Source organism: Bos indicus x Bos taurus, chromosome 29 (assembly GCF_003369695.1).
Source record: "Bos indicus x Bos taurus breed Angus x Brahman F1 hybrid chromosome 29, Bos_hybrid_MaternalHap_v2.0, whole genome shotgun sequence".
NCBI lineage: Eukaryota > Metazoa > Chordata > Mammalia > Artiodactyla > Bovidae > Bos > Bos indicus x Bos taurus.
The window spans coordinates 19,189,213-19,206,585 of NC_040104.1; the positions used below are offsets into that span (position 1 = coordinate 19,189,213).

The window sequence follows — 17,373 nt, forward strand, 5'->3', positions numbered from 1 at the left end:
CTCCACACCTCAGCTCCATCACATTTAATTAAAAAAAATACTCTCCTGGAGAGAAAATGTTTGCTCACTAAAATCGGAGTGTATGTGGATGCTAGGTCTTTCCTGGGTCTGGGTTGGTGGTTGCCAGCCATCTGGTCTCTTTCAAGGCTGTGGAATTCCCTGAAAGAATAGTCCATAATCTTTTTGATTTTTCAAAATTCTGAACATTATTTAGAATTTTTAATTCCTGGAAAGGGACCTCTCCTGGGAACCTGCCACAAGAGAACGGCCTGCCGGTTGCGCTTTCCTCCCACGTCCCCTGCCAGCTCCCCAACCAGCTGCACGGCCTCCTCCCTGCTCCCTCCCCCTCCCCAGCGGGTCCCTGGTGGCGCTTGCTTCCACCCAAAGCCTTTGTGTGATGAAGTCTTTCAAGATGGTTTCCCTGTCTGGGGAAAACACATGTTTCTGATCAGTCTGATGAAATACACTTCCATTAAGGAATAACTTCTCTGTTTTCTACTTTCTTCCTTCTCCACCTTCCCTATCATCTCAGAGTCCCCAACACTTGAAAGTACTTCTCGGACCTGACTGATTAAATGGCGCCTTCTTGCACATCACACACACCAGCTTAGCCTCTCCCCTCTTCATCAAGGCAAAGGGAGAAAGGTTTTCATTGTACAGGAGCCAATCCAGATAGATGAGATGTGAGCCGGGTCTCTTCCACCTCATGCGTCATCACCGGGACCATCCGCTCTGTCTGACTCCTTCACTCTGGGTGATGCAATGTGCTGACTGAGCCCAGCTGGCTCTTTGTAAGTTAAAGAAGGCTTCATCTCTTTGGCCCTGAAGAACAGAGAATTAAATGGGAGCTGTCATCCCGGAGAAGAGTTGACATATCCCTTCTTGAGGTGGTTTTTCAACTGTCAACTCTATCAGTGGCATATTTGGTACATTGTAAATATGAATAATGACACTGGATACCCTAGATTTGTTTTTATGGATATATGGTCCTGTGTATTCATGAAACTCAGATTCTGTGCACGTGTTCCGGGGAACAGTACACATGCAAAAACAGCAAGGGACTTGAATTAGTGCTCTGCGTTCCACTTTCTCTGTTACTAGGTTCAGCATCAGCTAAGGGAGGACTCGTATAAATTCATTATAACCCAGTGATATGGTGAAGTGGAGGATGCTGAAGTGAAGGGAGGAGTAGATGCCTGAGTGAGAGATTTGTAGGTGACAGCTTCAAAGAATGTTATATTTCCTGACTAGTAAGATGTTCTCCGTGTAACACACTTCATTTTTTTCTCGGGCCAATTCTGTGTCATTAGCTTGGAGGAAGTGATGTAAAATGATGTGTGTTCCTGATTCTCATGGCAGCTAAAAGGCAATGGTGGATCCCAACCAAACCCATTGTTTCCTTGATGTCTATGGTTGAAAATCAGCCTGCTTTTCCTTGACAGCATAGTCATGACCCATCAGGAGACATAACTAATTTAGTGCAAGGAGGTGTCCTCTGCCATGGTCCAGCCAGCCAGAGAGGTCAGGCATCTCTCTGTATCTTTGTGCCACCTGCTAGGTGGTAACAGCTCAGTTGACTTTCCCTATCTTGTCCTTCCCAATCTCCTTCCAACACATCCCCTATCTCACCAGAGGGGGTGCTATAGTATGGTCAGACAATTTTTAAAAAATGTATTGTTTCCGGGGACCTGACAAATTGTAGTAAATTTGAGAAGGTGAAAGGGATGACACTGGACTTCCTATGAAGTGTCTAGCTCTTCTTCCTCACAAGGATGGAGAAAATTGGGTTCATCTCACGTATTCTCTTATCTGACTAATGGATACAGGGACTCTGAATCTTACCTTCATGATAATCAGTGAAATAAAAGATGCAACTTAAGTTCAGGAATTTCTGAGGACTGTTTCTGACAATATGAACAGTATGCTGTATATAAATTCAGACCAATGACAAAATGACTGGTTTGTTTTTGTGGTTAAGCCAAACGCCATTTATTTTTTCACAAACAACTATATCCATGAATACTCATATGAAAAATAAAATGAATATGGTGACCTTAGCAATATTTTCCTTTAAGGGCATCAGAGGCAGGTGATGAGAACAGGAGAGTTAAACTTGATAAAGATCTTTTCAGTTAAAAAAAGTCACCTGTTTACCTCTTTATCTTAATCATTGGGTAACTTTGAGTCTCACATTAGACTGAAAAAAGAAGACTGATATTTGAGTTCAGAGATCTGTATTGGAAATTTTAGGAAGTTGTTCGTTAATTAAATAATCGCTGACATTTATTGAGCTCCCACTGTCTTGCGCTGAGCACTGGAGGTGATGACCAACTAATTGCCGTCTTTAGGGAGTGTAGGAGGCAGATGTACATATTGAAGTATTCCTTTGGGGTGTTCTGGGCACTAGAGGGCACCTTGTGGGGGTGGGGCGGAAAATTCTTTGCATAAAGAAAGTGCCCTTGACTGAGAAAGACTGAGAAATGCCCTCTGTGTTTGGTTTTCCTCTTGACCTCCCATTGCATCTTCTGTGCAGCTTCCTCCTTTCTGCTCTGAATCCTCTTCCAGCTTGGACCACCATTGATTTGTTTGATTGTTATTCCTTGACTATTGGCCATGCAGGTCAATGAAATCAACTCAGGCAAGGTATCAGATACAAGACCAGGCCTCAGTTTCATTTTGAAAACTTGGAAATTTAAGTCCCAGAATGACAAGGACATAGAAATGCTGTGACAGTGCCTTTCCGTGTTCCCCCTCGCCCATCCTCCCACCGTTGTCAGAAAGGTGCCCTCTCCTGCTTCCTCTGGTAGCATCTCCCCTTTTCCTCTTAGAGCTGCTCTTCTTCTACTGGCACCTGCTTCCTCTGCCTGACTTGCAGCATCGAGAACAGAATGAGTATTGCCATTTCCTACTCCACCCCACCTCCTCTCCTTCATCTCTAGGGTGGTAAAGGTTAGTCCTTTGGGGCAATTGACTTGGCATTTCCAAATGAAAGGGGGAAAAGAAAAGGGAAGATGCCACAATAAAATTATCTTAATTTAAGGTTCAGACTACAACTGCAGAGAACATCTGTTTTGAGGCCTGGTGTTGTCTTTGTAACCCAAGAGAAAAGCAGGGTGAGATCAGATGGGGGGCCCTTAGCTTTCCACCAGATGAAACCACCTGCAGTCTGGTTGGGGGGGCTCAGGATCCTGTTCTCCTGGGGTTCCGAGCTCCCCACCAGGAGCCTGGTTCTCTGCTCCAGCCATGATTTCAAAGAACACTGGTTCTTCCACCATTTTTGCACATGCCATCGTACCTCTCCATTCTCCAGGGACCAATTTAGGACAGTTTACATTAGAATTCACACTTATGCTACATGAACCCAGCGGCTCCAGGGTAGCCCGCATATCTGCATGACCCAGGCCCAGTTGGGGCCAAAATTCCAAGACAGGTGCTGAGTTCACCTCAAGGAAAGGAACTGTGGTGTGGAAAGAACCTCAGATCCTGTAGCCTTGATTGGCAGCTCCTCACCACCTTCTGTGTGAGCAGAAGTCTGAGCTGCTGTGAGAGAAGTACGTGCTGTCTGAACCGGTGGATTTTCAAATGTCGCCTGGTCTGTGGATGAGGCCCATCCATCCCACATTGTTGGGGCTGCAGATGCAGCTGAATGGGTCGTAATTACAGCCTAAAGAAACGGCAGACAGCGATGAGCCAGCCCAGACCCTTTTTCTCCTTAAGCCCATGCCAAGCTGTCTCCCGCAGAGAATGCTAGTGTGGCTACCCTGAAGCGTGCATGCCCGAAGTCAACACATCCAGGGCAGAGGAGACTGTTAGATTTCCAGAAATCGAATCTGAGCATCTCTCTGTTCCTATGTATGCTGTATCCTGCTTGTTTCTCAAGGGTGTCTGCGAACAGACCAAACTGAATGACAATGAGTGACTTGCCCTGCAGTGTGGTATCTATAAACCCAAGGAGATGCCCAAGCTGTGAAATGACCGTCTTTTCTGAACTGTTTGACCTTGGGCAGAATGACTTATTCGCTCAGAGTCATTTTTTCCTCTGGAGATAGCAGGGCTGAACTTGACTATCTCTAAGAGAGTCCGTCTAACTACAACATGTGATGAAGCCAAGACCTAAGGTTTTGTCTCCAAAGAGGCACCGCAAACATGATATTCCTTCTGACCTGACATACAGCTTTGCTGTGACTTTTAAATACAAGTCTGCAGTTTCCTCTCCCGACCAGGCAGTACTGGAATATCTAAAGTGAGGTCCAAGTTGGGTAGGTTCTGAGGGAGTTGGGTTGGAGAGATTTTTTAAAATTAGATATGATCGTTCTCCTAATCTGTCCATAAGACAGTTCAGGTAAATAGAGGGTCTACCTTACTCTGCAAAGGGGGTGGCCATGGAGAAGATTTTTTTGTGTGATTTCTCCTACGTCCTACCATCTATGTGCGTGTATGCTCAGTAGCTCAGTTATGTCTGACTCTTTGAGACCTTGTGGACTGTAGCCCACCAGGCTCCTCTGGGATGTCGCAGGCAAGAATACTGCAGCTGGTTGCCATTTCCTACTCCAGGGGGATCATCCCTACCCAGGAATCGAACACACATCTCCTGCATTAGCAGGTAGATTCTTTACCACTGCCTGACCTGGGAAGCCCATCCTACCGTCTATTGGCTCTTAAAAGCAGTAAGAGTGATTAAACTTTATTTGAGCTCTTTTTCCTGACCTAGGCACTGTGCTAAATTCTTTCCTGCATTATCTCACGTAATCCTCCAAGCAACCTCACTTTCAACAGGGAAGGACTGAGGTTTGGGATTGTTTAAAGGACTTCTGTGGAGTAATTCAGCTGGTGAGTGGGGTCAAGCTGGAATTTCAGTCTAAGTCTTATTCCAGAGTTTGTACTACTCAGGCTCCTCTTGGTTTTATCCTGGAGAACTTTCCCAGGGCAAACAGGCCCCAAGTCCTCCCCTCTCCGCAGCCCGCCCTCTCCTCCTGGCTTCCCCCCTTACTTATCGCTCATTGTTTATTGTACCTTCTAAACAATAGCTAATGAGTCTGTATTACACGGTCAGGGGAGAGCCAGCCGTGATTTTTATTCCCTGAAACAGGGATGAGGTTGTGACACAAAAAGGTTAAGTGGCTTCGGTGAGGTCACAGAGCCAGCCTGCAGTCAGCGACAGCCCAGCTTGAGTCCCCTACTTGGGTTCCTGAACTGACCCTAAGGCCTTTGGGCATCCGAGTTTAATTAAGAGAGTTCTTTTCATTTTCTCCAGTTTTCCATTTTATGGCAGCTTGATAACGGTAGATATGGAAGCCCCAGGCATCTTTCTCCCTGTAGGGTGCTTTTCAGTGACTCAACTTATCACAGAGAAACCACTTGCTTTAGAGTTAAGCTTTAGAAGCCTGTTTCTGTGTTGACAGGGTGACTGTTACCTTTTTTTTCTCAGAGAAAAACAACCACAAACGCAAAGCGGGAAGGTTGTTAATTGAAAAAAAAATTTTTTTTTTTCAATCTTACATTTAAACCAGTAAATCATCTGTGAGTCATAAACTTGCTCTGGATTAGCCGTTAGCGGTCTGGATGTTTTTGCACCTACCTTTAATAAAGCGTAGTTTAGCTTACAACTCTGAGATTCTTCAGTTTTTGGTCAAGATTCGAGAAATAGACAATTTATTCCACTACACTTTGGAGAGGGACAATCTTCAGGATCTTCCAGGATTGTCTAAAATTAGGTGTATTTTTGTATTTCTTTTTTATTGATACTGGAGTACAGTGGAGGGAGAAGGATGAAAGAGAAACTTTATGTGTTTTACATACTCCATGTTTCTGAGGGAGCTCTTATAAAAAGTGACTGTTTTCTTGGTGTCATTAATGTCTGACTCCACACCCCTGCCCCTCAATGCCTGATGTCTGTTCTGAACCCTTCTGACATGATGTCTCTAGTTCGAGGAATTTCAGCGCTTGCTGGGTGTAATTCCCTAAGTCTTGGGAATGTTTGAAGATACACTTCTGTTTTCTCTCAGGTGTAGGAAGAACAGACTGCTGCATTACAAGCAAAAACAAAGTCATTCCTGGTTGATTTCTCTTGAGTGCCTTAAGAAGCAGATAGGGTCTTGAAACAACCTGCCCAAGGGGCTGGAAGGCAGAGCTCAGCTGACCTTGTTTTATTAATGGGAGAACTGAGGCACTAACAAACCGGAGTGGACAGGAGTGCTGGGGAATAGAGCTTGTAATCAGCCAAGCCAAAGGTCAGACCTAGAGGTAGGTCTGCGTTTGTTTAGCTCATTTTCACAAGCCCTAAGTATCAAACTCACTCAACCTTTGTATTGAAGCTTTGGTGGCAAAGTAAAAGTCCCTAGTGACCAGGGAGGTGAGAGTTCACTCCCTACTTACTTGTGTGTGTACTCAGTCTTTTGTGTGTATGTGTGTCTGACTCTTTGCAACCCCATGGAATGTAACGCTCTATGTTCCTCCTCTGTTCATTGGATTATCCTGGCAAGAATACTGGAGTGGGTTGCCATCTCCTCCCCCAGGAGATCTTCCCTACCCAGGGATTGAACCCATGTCTCCTGCGGCTCCTTCGTCTACAGGCAAATTCTTTACCACCTGAGCCCCCGGGGAAACCTGATAGTTCAGAATTCAGTGAATATTTATTGAGTGTCTACAATGTGTCAGGCACCATGCAAGGCACTGTTTTTTAGGATATAGTAAGATACAAAGTGGAGGGCATGGCAACCCACTCCAGTATTCCTGCCTGGAGAATCCCCACAGACAGAGGAGCCTGGCAGGCTACAGTCCATGAGGTCGAAAAGAGTCAGACACAACTGAGTGACTAAGCACAGTACACATGATACAAATATCATCTCAAGTCCATAGGAACATTTAGAAAAAAATCAGCTTGTGTCCTACAGAGAATAAAGATTTCATTTATCGAAATTATCAATTAACAAAGTGGGATCATTGCAGGCCTGATTGGGTTCCTCAAATCCCAAATATGTAAAAAATACTATAACTCTGTCCATATTAAGTGCTCCTTGTCCTTAGGGAAGTTTCATCCAGATGGGAGGTTGGATGTATAACTTCTGCTAACATCAATATTCACAACTGGCCTCCTGCAGGGTAACTTTCCTGGAAGTCGGTGGTGGCCCCTGGCTATCTCCCAAACCCCATTCCCTGATTTGCACAGTCAAACCTTTCAAGCTTCTGGGCTTCAGGACTGGGTTATAAAGGATGACTGACAAGTTGAGCTGTCGTCATTGAGGAACTGAAGGAATAAACTTCCCCCACTGCTGGAGTGGACAGTGTTTTTGGATCTATCATGGCAGGCTCTTTGAGTGTCTAATTTGCAGGAATGGGGGTGGTTAGCAGTGTTTAGGCTAGCCTGGAAAGAAAGCTGAGAAAAGGACTGAGGGAGAGACAGGACTTGCTCTGAGAAAGCTGCATTTGAAATAGAATACTCACACCTGGATTAAAAAAAAGCCAGCATTTCCTTAACATAACATTGATAAAACAAAATTCCCCAAAGCAACTCCTGATTTGCACAGTTCTTTTTGCTGATGTATTCACAGTAGGTAAGGCAGGATTGGTTCAAGATCTCTTTCTTGGCTGCTCATTTGAATGTGCAAATGCACAATTCATTCATGCGCTGTTTCCCCCAGCTTTTCCCAGGATCTGATGGGTCTGTTCTTGTCATCTGGGGGCCAGCGCTGTTTTCTCATACCTTTTGGAAACACAGCTGGATGACAACAATCCTTCGTCTATCAGGCTTACCCCCGTACAAATACTTTACTCTGCAGAGTCACTGGAAGACGAGCATAATCTGAAGTTTGAACCAGGAGCCCGAGATTTGAGATTTATCTTCTCTTCCTGGCTCCTTCCCTCTCTGGCTGTGGGAAACCTGTAAATTACTATACTTCAAGAGGAGAAAACTGGAGTTAGATGAGGTAAGCAGGTGTGTTAAGACTTATCAGAGGCTGAGGTTACAGTTATAACCGTGTGGTGGGAGTTCAACATATGCTTAGAAATCAGGAAACAGGATTAAAAATAGCTTCCTCTGAGGTTGTTCAGAGAGATTTATGTTTACTCTTTTAGTTCATCAAAGATAGGTATCAATGCCTGGCTCCCGATACTTGTATGTGTGTCTAGGTGTGCACCTCACTGTCTACTGCTTGATTTGTTAATTAGGACCACCTCTCTCCGTTTATAACCAATGCGCCAGTGGCAAGCTATTAATTATGCAGGGGTCATGTTAGGGTATCCTAAGTGTCTGGGCTTCCCAAATGGAAAAGGGGGCTGAAGTTGTGATTCTGTCATGGCCGTGAATGATGTACTCCAGAAACTTCAAACCACAGAGCTGTGCATCATGTTTTAGACAGTGGCAATATGAGGATTGTCAGTTTTATCTAGTAGAGGAGAATTTGTGAAAGAAAACACAAAATTTTGGCCAGTGGTGACATAATTAGAAGAATAGAACCACTGCTGTAGGGAAACTGGAAGTTCTAGGAAGCCCAGGACTGGATTCCAGTTAGCCCCAGTTCTTGACTTTTCTAATACTATAGAAGTCGTTGGGCCTTTGTTTTGGGGTCTCCAGGAGGCAGCCTTGGGCTCCATCCGTACCAGTGGCAGCTGGATTCTTATTAAGGGCAGCTCACTTCTTAATTGATTTCTTAACGATGACGCGGGTGGGCTCTGGGAAAATCGAAGGCTCCTCCGGCAATACAGCCCCGATCCCTGAGTCACTAAGCAGCCCAAGTCCAGTATTCCCAGAGCCCTTTGAGGACACTGGCTCGGAGCCCCTTGCTCGCACGCACGCCCCTCCAGCCGCTGCCTCACGTCCTGTGTGTCAGTCTTTGTGAATGAATGATGGACACGCACTTGGAAAACTATGCCGCTCCCGGGAGGGGGCGGGAGCGGGTGACCAAGTCCTCAAGAATGCGTGGATAATCAGACGGACTTTCCCAAACTGCCGGGGTGGCCCGGGCACCAGCCAGCCCGCCCGCTCCGGGCTCTTCTCCCCTAGGTAGGAGGCTCAGCGGCCCGCCGGCTCCGCGCGCGGCTCCCAGGCGACCTGGCCGCAGAGCGCGGGGAGCCGAGGGCGCGGCGGGCACGGAGGGCCCCGAGCTCCGCCCCGCTTCCTTTCGGTTTGGGCCGTGGCCGGTGATTGGCCGAGGGTCTCGGGCCCCGCCTCCCGGCCGCGCCCGCCTCTCGTCGCCCCGCCCCTGAGTCGCCCCCTCCCGCCAGGCAGAGATCCTGAGGGTGGGGGCCGGGCGCGCAGATCCGCGGCCGGGGCCCGGCGCCGCGAGCTACGCCCCAAAGAGGAGGGGAGAGCGCGCGGGCGAGGGAGGGAGTCGGCTCTGGAGGGCGAGGGCGAGCGCAGGCGGCTGCCCGCGGAGAGGAGGGAGCCGGGCGCGGACGAGGAGGGAGCCGGCGGGGCGCAGGCGAGGCGGGACCCGGCGCGCGCGCACTTTCCCGCAAAGTGCCAACTACCCCGGAGAGAGTTCCGGGCGCTCACTTTCTGGGCGAGGGACAAAGTCAGCGGAAATTTGAGATTTTAAAGAAGAAGGTCCGATTCCCCCCGTCCCCTTTCCCCTGTTACTCATTCCCATTAAAAAGAAAAACAAGAATAACAGCAAACTCGCTCTAGCCCCGTCTGTCCCCCCTCCCCACTCCTGGCACCATGAAGGCGGCCGTCGATCTCAAACCGACTCTCACCATCATCAAGACGGAAAAAGTGGATATGGAGCTTTTCCCCTCCCCGGGTGAGTGGTGACTGCCGAGACCCCCACCCCAGCCCTCGGCCTCTGGCCTGGGTCCCCTCCACTTCTCCCCCTGTGATCTTCCCTTCCAGGCAAGTGGTGCGTTTCTGCCCCAGCTGCTAAGCAGGCGATGCTGGTGGCAGCTGGAAAGATGTAGACAGGAGGAAGAGCTGGACTGTTGGTGGCCCGATACCCTTGTTGGGGGGCGGGGGAGCGGGTGGTATTTATTTTCACAGCTGTGTTTTTGTGAGTAGTGGGAAAAAGCTTTTAGAATGTCTAGCACCCCCATTCCTGCTTTCTTATTTTTCCAAATGAGCGGGAACCCTCTGGCCTTATTCTTTAACGTTAGTGAGGGTGGACACTGCCGCCTAGGACATCATCCCCTGACCCTGCCGACATCGCCCAGAGTTGGAGCTAGATGGAGAGCCCTGGGGAGTAAGAGCCCAAAGGGTGTCTAACTGGCTGGCCTTCAAGCACATTTTCAAATGTCCTGCCTTCCTGAGCTCGCCTGTCACATGTTCCTTTGCTGGCTAGTGTCTCTTTTCGGGGTTGAGGGTATGGAGATGGACGCAGAGCTGAAATGATCATCTTAACTCGGGGAAACATCCCCATTCTGTTTATGCAGGTTACTTCATCCATTTTTCTGATCTGCCATTAATTTGTCCCTTGCTACCTAAGATCTGTGAGAAGAGGGAAAGCCTCCCAACACCAAACATGATTTGGGGTCTTTGGTTGGTGTGTTATCCAGCTCTTGGATTTGCAGAAGAAAGGGATAGCAAAGAAATTTCAGTTTATCTTAGACACAGTTTTTTGTGCTAAGCAGTTTCATGGACTCTGGCACTCTAGAATTTCTGGAATAAATGCAGTTTAAGAAGAAAAGTTGCTTTCTTTTAGGATAGGAACTGCCAGCTGTCCATAAGAGCTTCATGATTTTGGAGGTAAAGGTATATGGAAAGATGTAGAGGGACAAACTGATGCTTTTGGAAAATAATTAATCGCAGTAACAGGCAGCTCTGTTGTATCTGATGATCAATAACTTCGGCGGCTGCTCCCGGTTCTTTTGCCTCCACCGTAATTAGTTGCTTATTTTAACCCTTTCTTAATCTGTTTAAACTTTCAACACAAGCCAAGCTGAATTTTGTCATTCGAAGATCTTTCAGAGACCTTAATAGAAGACATAGCGGTGGGTGGTGACTTCTCTTAGACCCCCTAACACTCAAGCCCAGGGTTTCTGGGTTGCTCCCTGGGCGGTACAGAAAGACTAAGACTGTTGTCACAGAGATGCTGAGATGAACTAGAACCTCGGAGACATTTCAGGCACGGAGAGCTACAGTTTAGAAATGATGCTGGTGTGATGGTGGCCTTGGGGGCGGGGGGCGGGGGCAGTGTTAAAGAAGCCAGAATAAATTCTCTTAGTCCCAATTGATGCTAACCATTTATAGAGGAAGTGAAAGGAGAGTTCCCAGCAAAGACAGATCTCAACTAATGCCTCCTTTTCCTAAGTATGGCTTGTTTATATGTGTGTTTATGGGGAAGAGACAGATTTGGTTGTCTGGGAAATAGCGTGTGGATCTGTCAGTTCAGAAACCTACAGTGGATTTGGCGTGCTGGGAAGGAAAAAGGGCCCCCTAGCAACACATGTTTTAGATCACAGTAAACAGCGGAAGCATTTTGGGGGAGTGTTTTAGTAAATATTAGAGGTTTTAAGTAGATGATGCTGTTCTGTTGGTTATTGATAAAAATAAATCCTGAGCAAGTAACTATTCTTAGCTTGCCTGTCTGTAAGATGGGAACAGTGAGGCCTAATGCTGCAGTCGTCACCATTATAATAAGCAAATTTACAGTGTCCTTCCTTTGCAAAATGGTTTACATGCCTCTGATCCGATTTTGTCAACAGCCTTCAGTACAACAAAATGTCAGCTGATCAAAGAAATTGGGAAGTCTTCAGCCATTCATTGTAATGAGATTTGATTTCTGGCGCTGTCTTGGGAAAACTAAATAGAGAATCTTGAAAATACAGAGCGAATGTAATATCTAAATTTGAGTTCGTTTTCTTTTCTGGAGGGTTAGTAGCATATACGTGACTATTATACCCATACCTCAGAAAAGGAAATAGGGGGACAGAGAAGGTAGGTTACTTACCTAAGAATGTCTGGTGAGCCAGCAGCTCAAGTGAAATATATCCCCGTTTCTACCTTCTCAGTGTACAGTTGCCTTAAGTAACACTGCAAGTTGCTTCTGTAAAGCCTGGCAGAGAAGCTTCAGTTGAGACTTGAACTTGCAGGTGCAGGGGTGCAGGAAGCACTGGCCAGGGCTGCTGGCTTGTGTTGGTGGGAAAAGACACTCACTGGCAAAGTGGGATTTGCTTTGCCTATAAGACTCTACAGGACATTTTAAAAGTTTAACTTCTCATAGCATGGCTTTGTGTCTACAGCTGTGACTTAAATGTTTGCCAGACTGATTCTTTGGCTTGTTTAGTTTCTTATATGTGGAGACAACTATTTGGGGGAACTTAACTGGTTTCGTTAATTAGACCTGCTATCACCCCTGCGCCCCTCCGCCCGGCGCAACGTATGAGAGCTGGAGACAGAGGCAGGAGGGAGGTGGGTGTCCCAGCAGGGGCCCAGGGTTATTTGCCAATCTCAGTGGCTAGGGTCTGATCAAGAACTTTATTCACTTTTATTCTGGATTGAGGCCTCATTCGAGTTTTGACAGCTTTTAGGGCCAAATGAACATATACTTGGAAATAACATTGGCGTTGAACTTCGCTTGTAAGTGTAAAGTTGCACATATCACTTTGATTGTAATACATGATTGCCGGGTTCTTGGAGCTTAAATGGGTTAAAACAAACACGACCACAGAGAGTCTGTGGCGTTCCCACCTGGTGTGGAGTTTGCTGAGAAGGGGTGGAGGCCAGGTGCCGAAGCAAATACATCCCAGCCGCTTAATTTTTTCTCTCCTTCCCCACTTTACCTTCTTGGTGAGGTGAGCAGTAATGCTCAGAGAAGAGCAGGAATTCTGATTCTGAATATTTGGTCTTTTACAAGATTGAAAGCATCAGCCCCCTTCCTACCCTAGAAAAGGCTGCCCATCCCTCTGACCTGTTTTGCCTTAGGAGACAGGAAGAAGCTCCCTCTGTTCCCAGCGCCTTCGGTCAGTCTTTGTAACTTCAACTGTGCAGACAAAAAACGCAGAGCTGCCTTGCTCTTAGGATCACTCCTTCACCGTGTTTCCAGACCCCCACGGAGCATTCTCCTTTCCGAGAAGGGTCTCTGGAACCAACCTGTCTAATTTTGAATCTCAGTTGTGCCACTTACTAGTTTGGTGACTTTGAACAAAATCTCTCTGTGTTCCAGCTCCTGCAGCTGTCAGATGAGTACGATCACCGTTCTACCTCATAGGGTTGATGGAAATAAATCTGTTACTGTATGCATATCTTAAAACAGTGCTGATCTGTAATAACAGCACAAAATGACCTTGGTGACTGTAGAGTTGGGGGGGGGGTAGCTTGAAGTGTTTTATAGAGGCTACAGCCGTCTTAGGCACATCCCCTAATCTCTTACTTGAGAGGGAAAGAAGAGTGAAGTTAGAGAGGACCTTTTCACCTGCCTCACTGAGATCTCACACTCTATTTTGTGTCCCCGACAGCAAACTCAGTGAACCAGAGGACGCTCAGAGGGTCAGGGCATCTCTGGGGCTTGGCTGTCAGTTATAGGCTCAGGGACTCAGTTACTGTGGGTGATGGAGATTGTCAGTGCTGCCTGGGAGCAGAGGCCAGGGCACATTTGTAGGGTTGATGGAAATGCAGAGATTTTCAGTTATGAAGGGTTGAGAGAAAAGCATCATGTCCAGTTATTATAAAGTATCTCACATCTTATTTATTTATTTGGTTGGCAGAAGTTGCATTCCTGGCATTTTTGGTTGGTTTGTATTGCTGTGTTTTTTTTTTTTTTTTTTTGGTCTCTGTAACATTTTTTCTTTCTTAAAGAGACCAGACCACCCTGTAGGGGGATCACCTCCTCCTAGGAGACAGACCAGCCCGAGATCTACCCTACCAGAGCTCAGCTTGCTCTGGGCTCCATCAAACTCTGTGCAGAACCGAGAGCTGGTTAGCGTAGGTCAGGATATTTCAGGAAAGCCAGGCTCCCTGTTGCAAAGAGCACAGATAACTCTGCGACAGCGACAGAATAATTACAGTCGTGGCTGGTTTGCAGAATGAATCACCCAGGGCTGTGGTGGCATTCCCTGAGTTCACAATGAAGGTAAATTCCTGCCATTCCCAAGTTGTAGGGGGTGTTTCTGAAACATGTATTGAACCTGCGTTTTCAACCAGGCTCTTTCCCATGTCACACCCCGACTCCGGGGTAGGGGACATATTATCATATCCCTTGTTTAGATGTGGAGGAGGGTATTCCAAGATATGAATAATTTCCTCAAGGCTCAAGGTTAGAAATTTACAAATTGATGAGCCTTGCGGAGCATTTTATATTTTATATGTTAGGTAAAACACCATGTTATTCACAGAAAGCCAGGGAATTAAAAGAGGCTGCACTAGGGGGGCCGGTGCTTTGGGAGTTCAGGAGGGCAAGGGTTCCCTGTCACCTGCATGACTCCTCTGAGTTAGGGGCGAGGGCCTGTCTGTCCTGTGAACTCCCTCCAGGGCCAGCAGTCAGGTGTGTTGCTTTAAGAAGATGCGTAAAGATTCCAGTAACGCTTGCCTGAGATCACCAAGCAGAGAACCAGGTTTCTTGTTTTTTCCAATGCTTTCCAGACGGAGTTCCTTTTCTCACAGGTGAGGACGGGATTGTGTTCACTTCCAAGGTTGCATCCTTCCCGGAGCTTCCCCATTCAGCCTGTTTTACCTCTTTCATCATGGACGCAGCTCTGCGTGGATCTCACTCACAAACAGGGTGATGAGAGACACAGATCAGTAACTAGCTTGTTTTCTTAATACAGATGTAATTTAATTTTCCTTCTTGTAAGGAGGCCAGAGGTACCTGCGTTTGTTGTCTGTGCAGCAAATACATTTTACTTTTTTTTCTGCCTAAAGTGTAGAGTTTTCAAGCCCATGTCATGGGTCAGGGCATGCTGTTTTTGTTGTTTAGTTGCTAAGTTGTGTCTGACTCTTTGCAACCCCAGGGATTGCAGCACACCAGGCTTCGCTGTCCTCCACTGTCTCCCAGAGTTTGCTCAAACTCATGTCCATCGAGTGGATGATGCTATGCAACCATCTCATTCTCTGCCACGCCTTCCCCTTTTACCTTTAATCTTGGGTGTATTCTGGTACAAGGAGGGAAGTTGAGCCACAGGATGCTACGTGAGACCTGCTCGCCTTGCACGGCCCACAGCTCAGAGGGAAACCAAAGGACGCCCTGGCAGCTTGTCCATGGGTGAGGTCTTGGTTCCTCAATCACTGCCTTATGGGGAGCATTTTCTCCATACAATACCCCTGGGGCCCCACAGATATCACAGAGAGCAGTTTGTCCCCATGTTTTTATCTGGCTGCTCTAGAATGAAACATGGATCCCCTTGCTCAGACGGAATCTCTGATGGGACTTACCACCCTATTCACAGCATTCTGGGCATCCCTGGTGGCTCAGCGGTAAAGAATCCACCTGCCAGTGCGGGAGAAGCAGGTTCAATCCCTGATCTGGGAAGATGCCCTAGAGAAGGAAATGGCAACCCCCTCTAGTATTCTTGCCTGGAGAATCCCATGGACAGAAGAGCCTGGGGTTGCCAAGAGTCGGACATGACTTAGCGATTAAAACAACTCTCAGCATCCTTTTTTTTTTTTTACTTACAGCTATTAAGCTCTTCTTAACTCAGGGTTTGGAATGTTAAGACAGTCCCCCAGTCTATCATGCTTCTTTGTCATGTATCTACAGCTCCATTTTGCTGGAGTTGGGTTGAAGAGATCTTTTTCTAGAACATTAGTACATATTTTTCAAGTTGCAGAAACAGCCTATTTCTACTTGGCCACTTCTCTGAAGCCCTATGCATATCTGTGTTACTGTTTTCTTTTTAATTGTGTAGTTTATAGTCTCCACGCAGATACAGAAAGAAATTGGCCTGTAGGGTAGGTTACAGCAGATCCAATTTCATTGGCAGGGAGCCATGCTTACAGAAACACTCAAAATATTGCTGTTTGAGCCATAAGTGTTTATTGATTATTTGGCCAGGTTCTTTATATTTCCCATGTTCTTTCCAGTTTCTGCCCCTTGGGACCAGGCTTGTCACTGGGCACTGGAAAGGTGGCTTCTTACTGCCCATCAGCTGGTCTCCATTGTCCTTTTTCTGTAGCTTTTCATTCTGTCTCTGAGAACTGTAAGATATTGGCCCAGATGGTGCTTTAAGACCCAGTGCAGCATTGGAAAGCTGTGGACTATTGGACTTCAGATCTTGATGGTGTGTTCTTAAAATTTACCATCCAAACTGGGACACTTTTCAGAGTATAAGAGTGCTTTTAGTGATTATACTAGAATGAGAGGTAAACGTAGAGTAGGACTCTCCCCGGAAACTGGGTGCACAGCACGTAGACACTGATTTTGGACAACAGTATTTTTATGATACCTGCTCTAAGTTGCTAATTTTAGGGTTTTAGGCCATCCAGAGTAAGCTAAAAGGACAAGATTCAGAGTTTGAAGAAATTCAAGTTCTGTGTGGTTTCCCCCAGCCGTGAGTTATATTTTTAAATGTGTTTTTGACACATAATAGAATATTTCTCAGCGCCTGGGAAACAACTAAAAATCAACCTCAAACGCGTTCGCTCGAAGCATTTGAAACCTCTCGGTAGCTTTGAGGAGCTATGCTGAGCTGTTGATTTCTGCTTTGCAAGATTCTGCGGAGGAACTGTAAGCTTTAAGCATGTAGGGTGTGTGTGTGTGAAAATGAACTTCTGAGTAGGGGGAAATATTGGCATTTCCCCCTACTTATTTCATTTACACATGTGAAGATGATGACATTTTTTTGTGTAATGTTTATCCAAGATGAGAAGCTTTACATTGGGATCAAAAGGGGCAAAAAAAAAAAAAATGTTTTTTTTTTTTTTGGTACCATTAACAGGGGTAAAAACAAAGGGTAAAAATCTAAGCCCTTCATTTTTTAGGATGGGAGGAAGGGAAATGGTACATTTAACTGTAGTATCTCTTTTCTCTAAAAAAAGAAGAGAAAGAAGAGAGGTGAAGGAGAATAGAGTAAGAAGTTATGAAAGGAGTAATGAAAGAATGATAGGAAATAGCATAAAAAATTAAAAAATTTAAGTGATATAGACTTTTGGGAAAACTCCCATATGGACTAATCATGGCGCTTGGATAGGAATTCCAGTCCAAGTGCTGGGAGGGTAGTCTTGGATCTGCTGTTTCCACTGTCTGTGTCATCTTTTCTGGATACTTTATGTCCTGCACAGGTCAGGGCAACCCAGATGGAATAGTCCCTGTGCTCCAGGGGCTTTCATGGCCAGTAGTGCAGGAAGACCATTACTTGAACTTGTAGAAGTACATGGGGGTCAATGATTGTTTATATTTTCCGTCTGTTGGGTGCTTTCTTCCAACACTTCTAGGCTAGAATAATTTCTTGGGTCAGCTTCAGGGAGAACATGGGTATTTCAAAAGCATTTGAAAGAGGTGCTAAAAACAT

General features: G+C 46.2%; 1 protein-coding gene across 3 annotated transcripts in view; it reads left to right on the plus strand.

The window, feature by feature from the left end:
• ETS1 (ETS proto-oncogene 1, transcription factor) overlaps positions 1–17,373 on the plus strand; it is a 140,243-nt gene that overhangs the window by 55,973 nt on the left and 66,897 nt on the right. Inside the window, exon 1 of one of the 3 annotated variants that reach the window (XM_027531198.1) lies at positions 9,325–9,740. The exons of the other annotated variants lie outside the window; for them this stretch is intronic. Coding sequence (XP_027386999.1) covers positions 9,659–9,740 — 82 coding nt within the window. The 5' untranslated portion in view covers positions 9,325–9,658. Of the gene's footprint in view, positions 1–9,324; positions 9,741–17,373 lie in introns of those variants that run through there. 3 annotated transcript variants of the gene reach the window in all.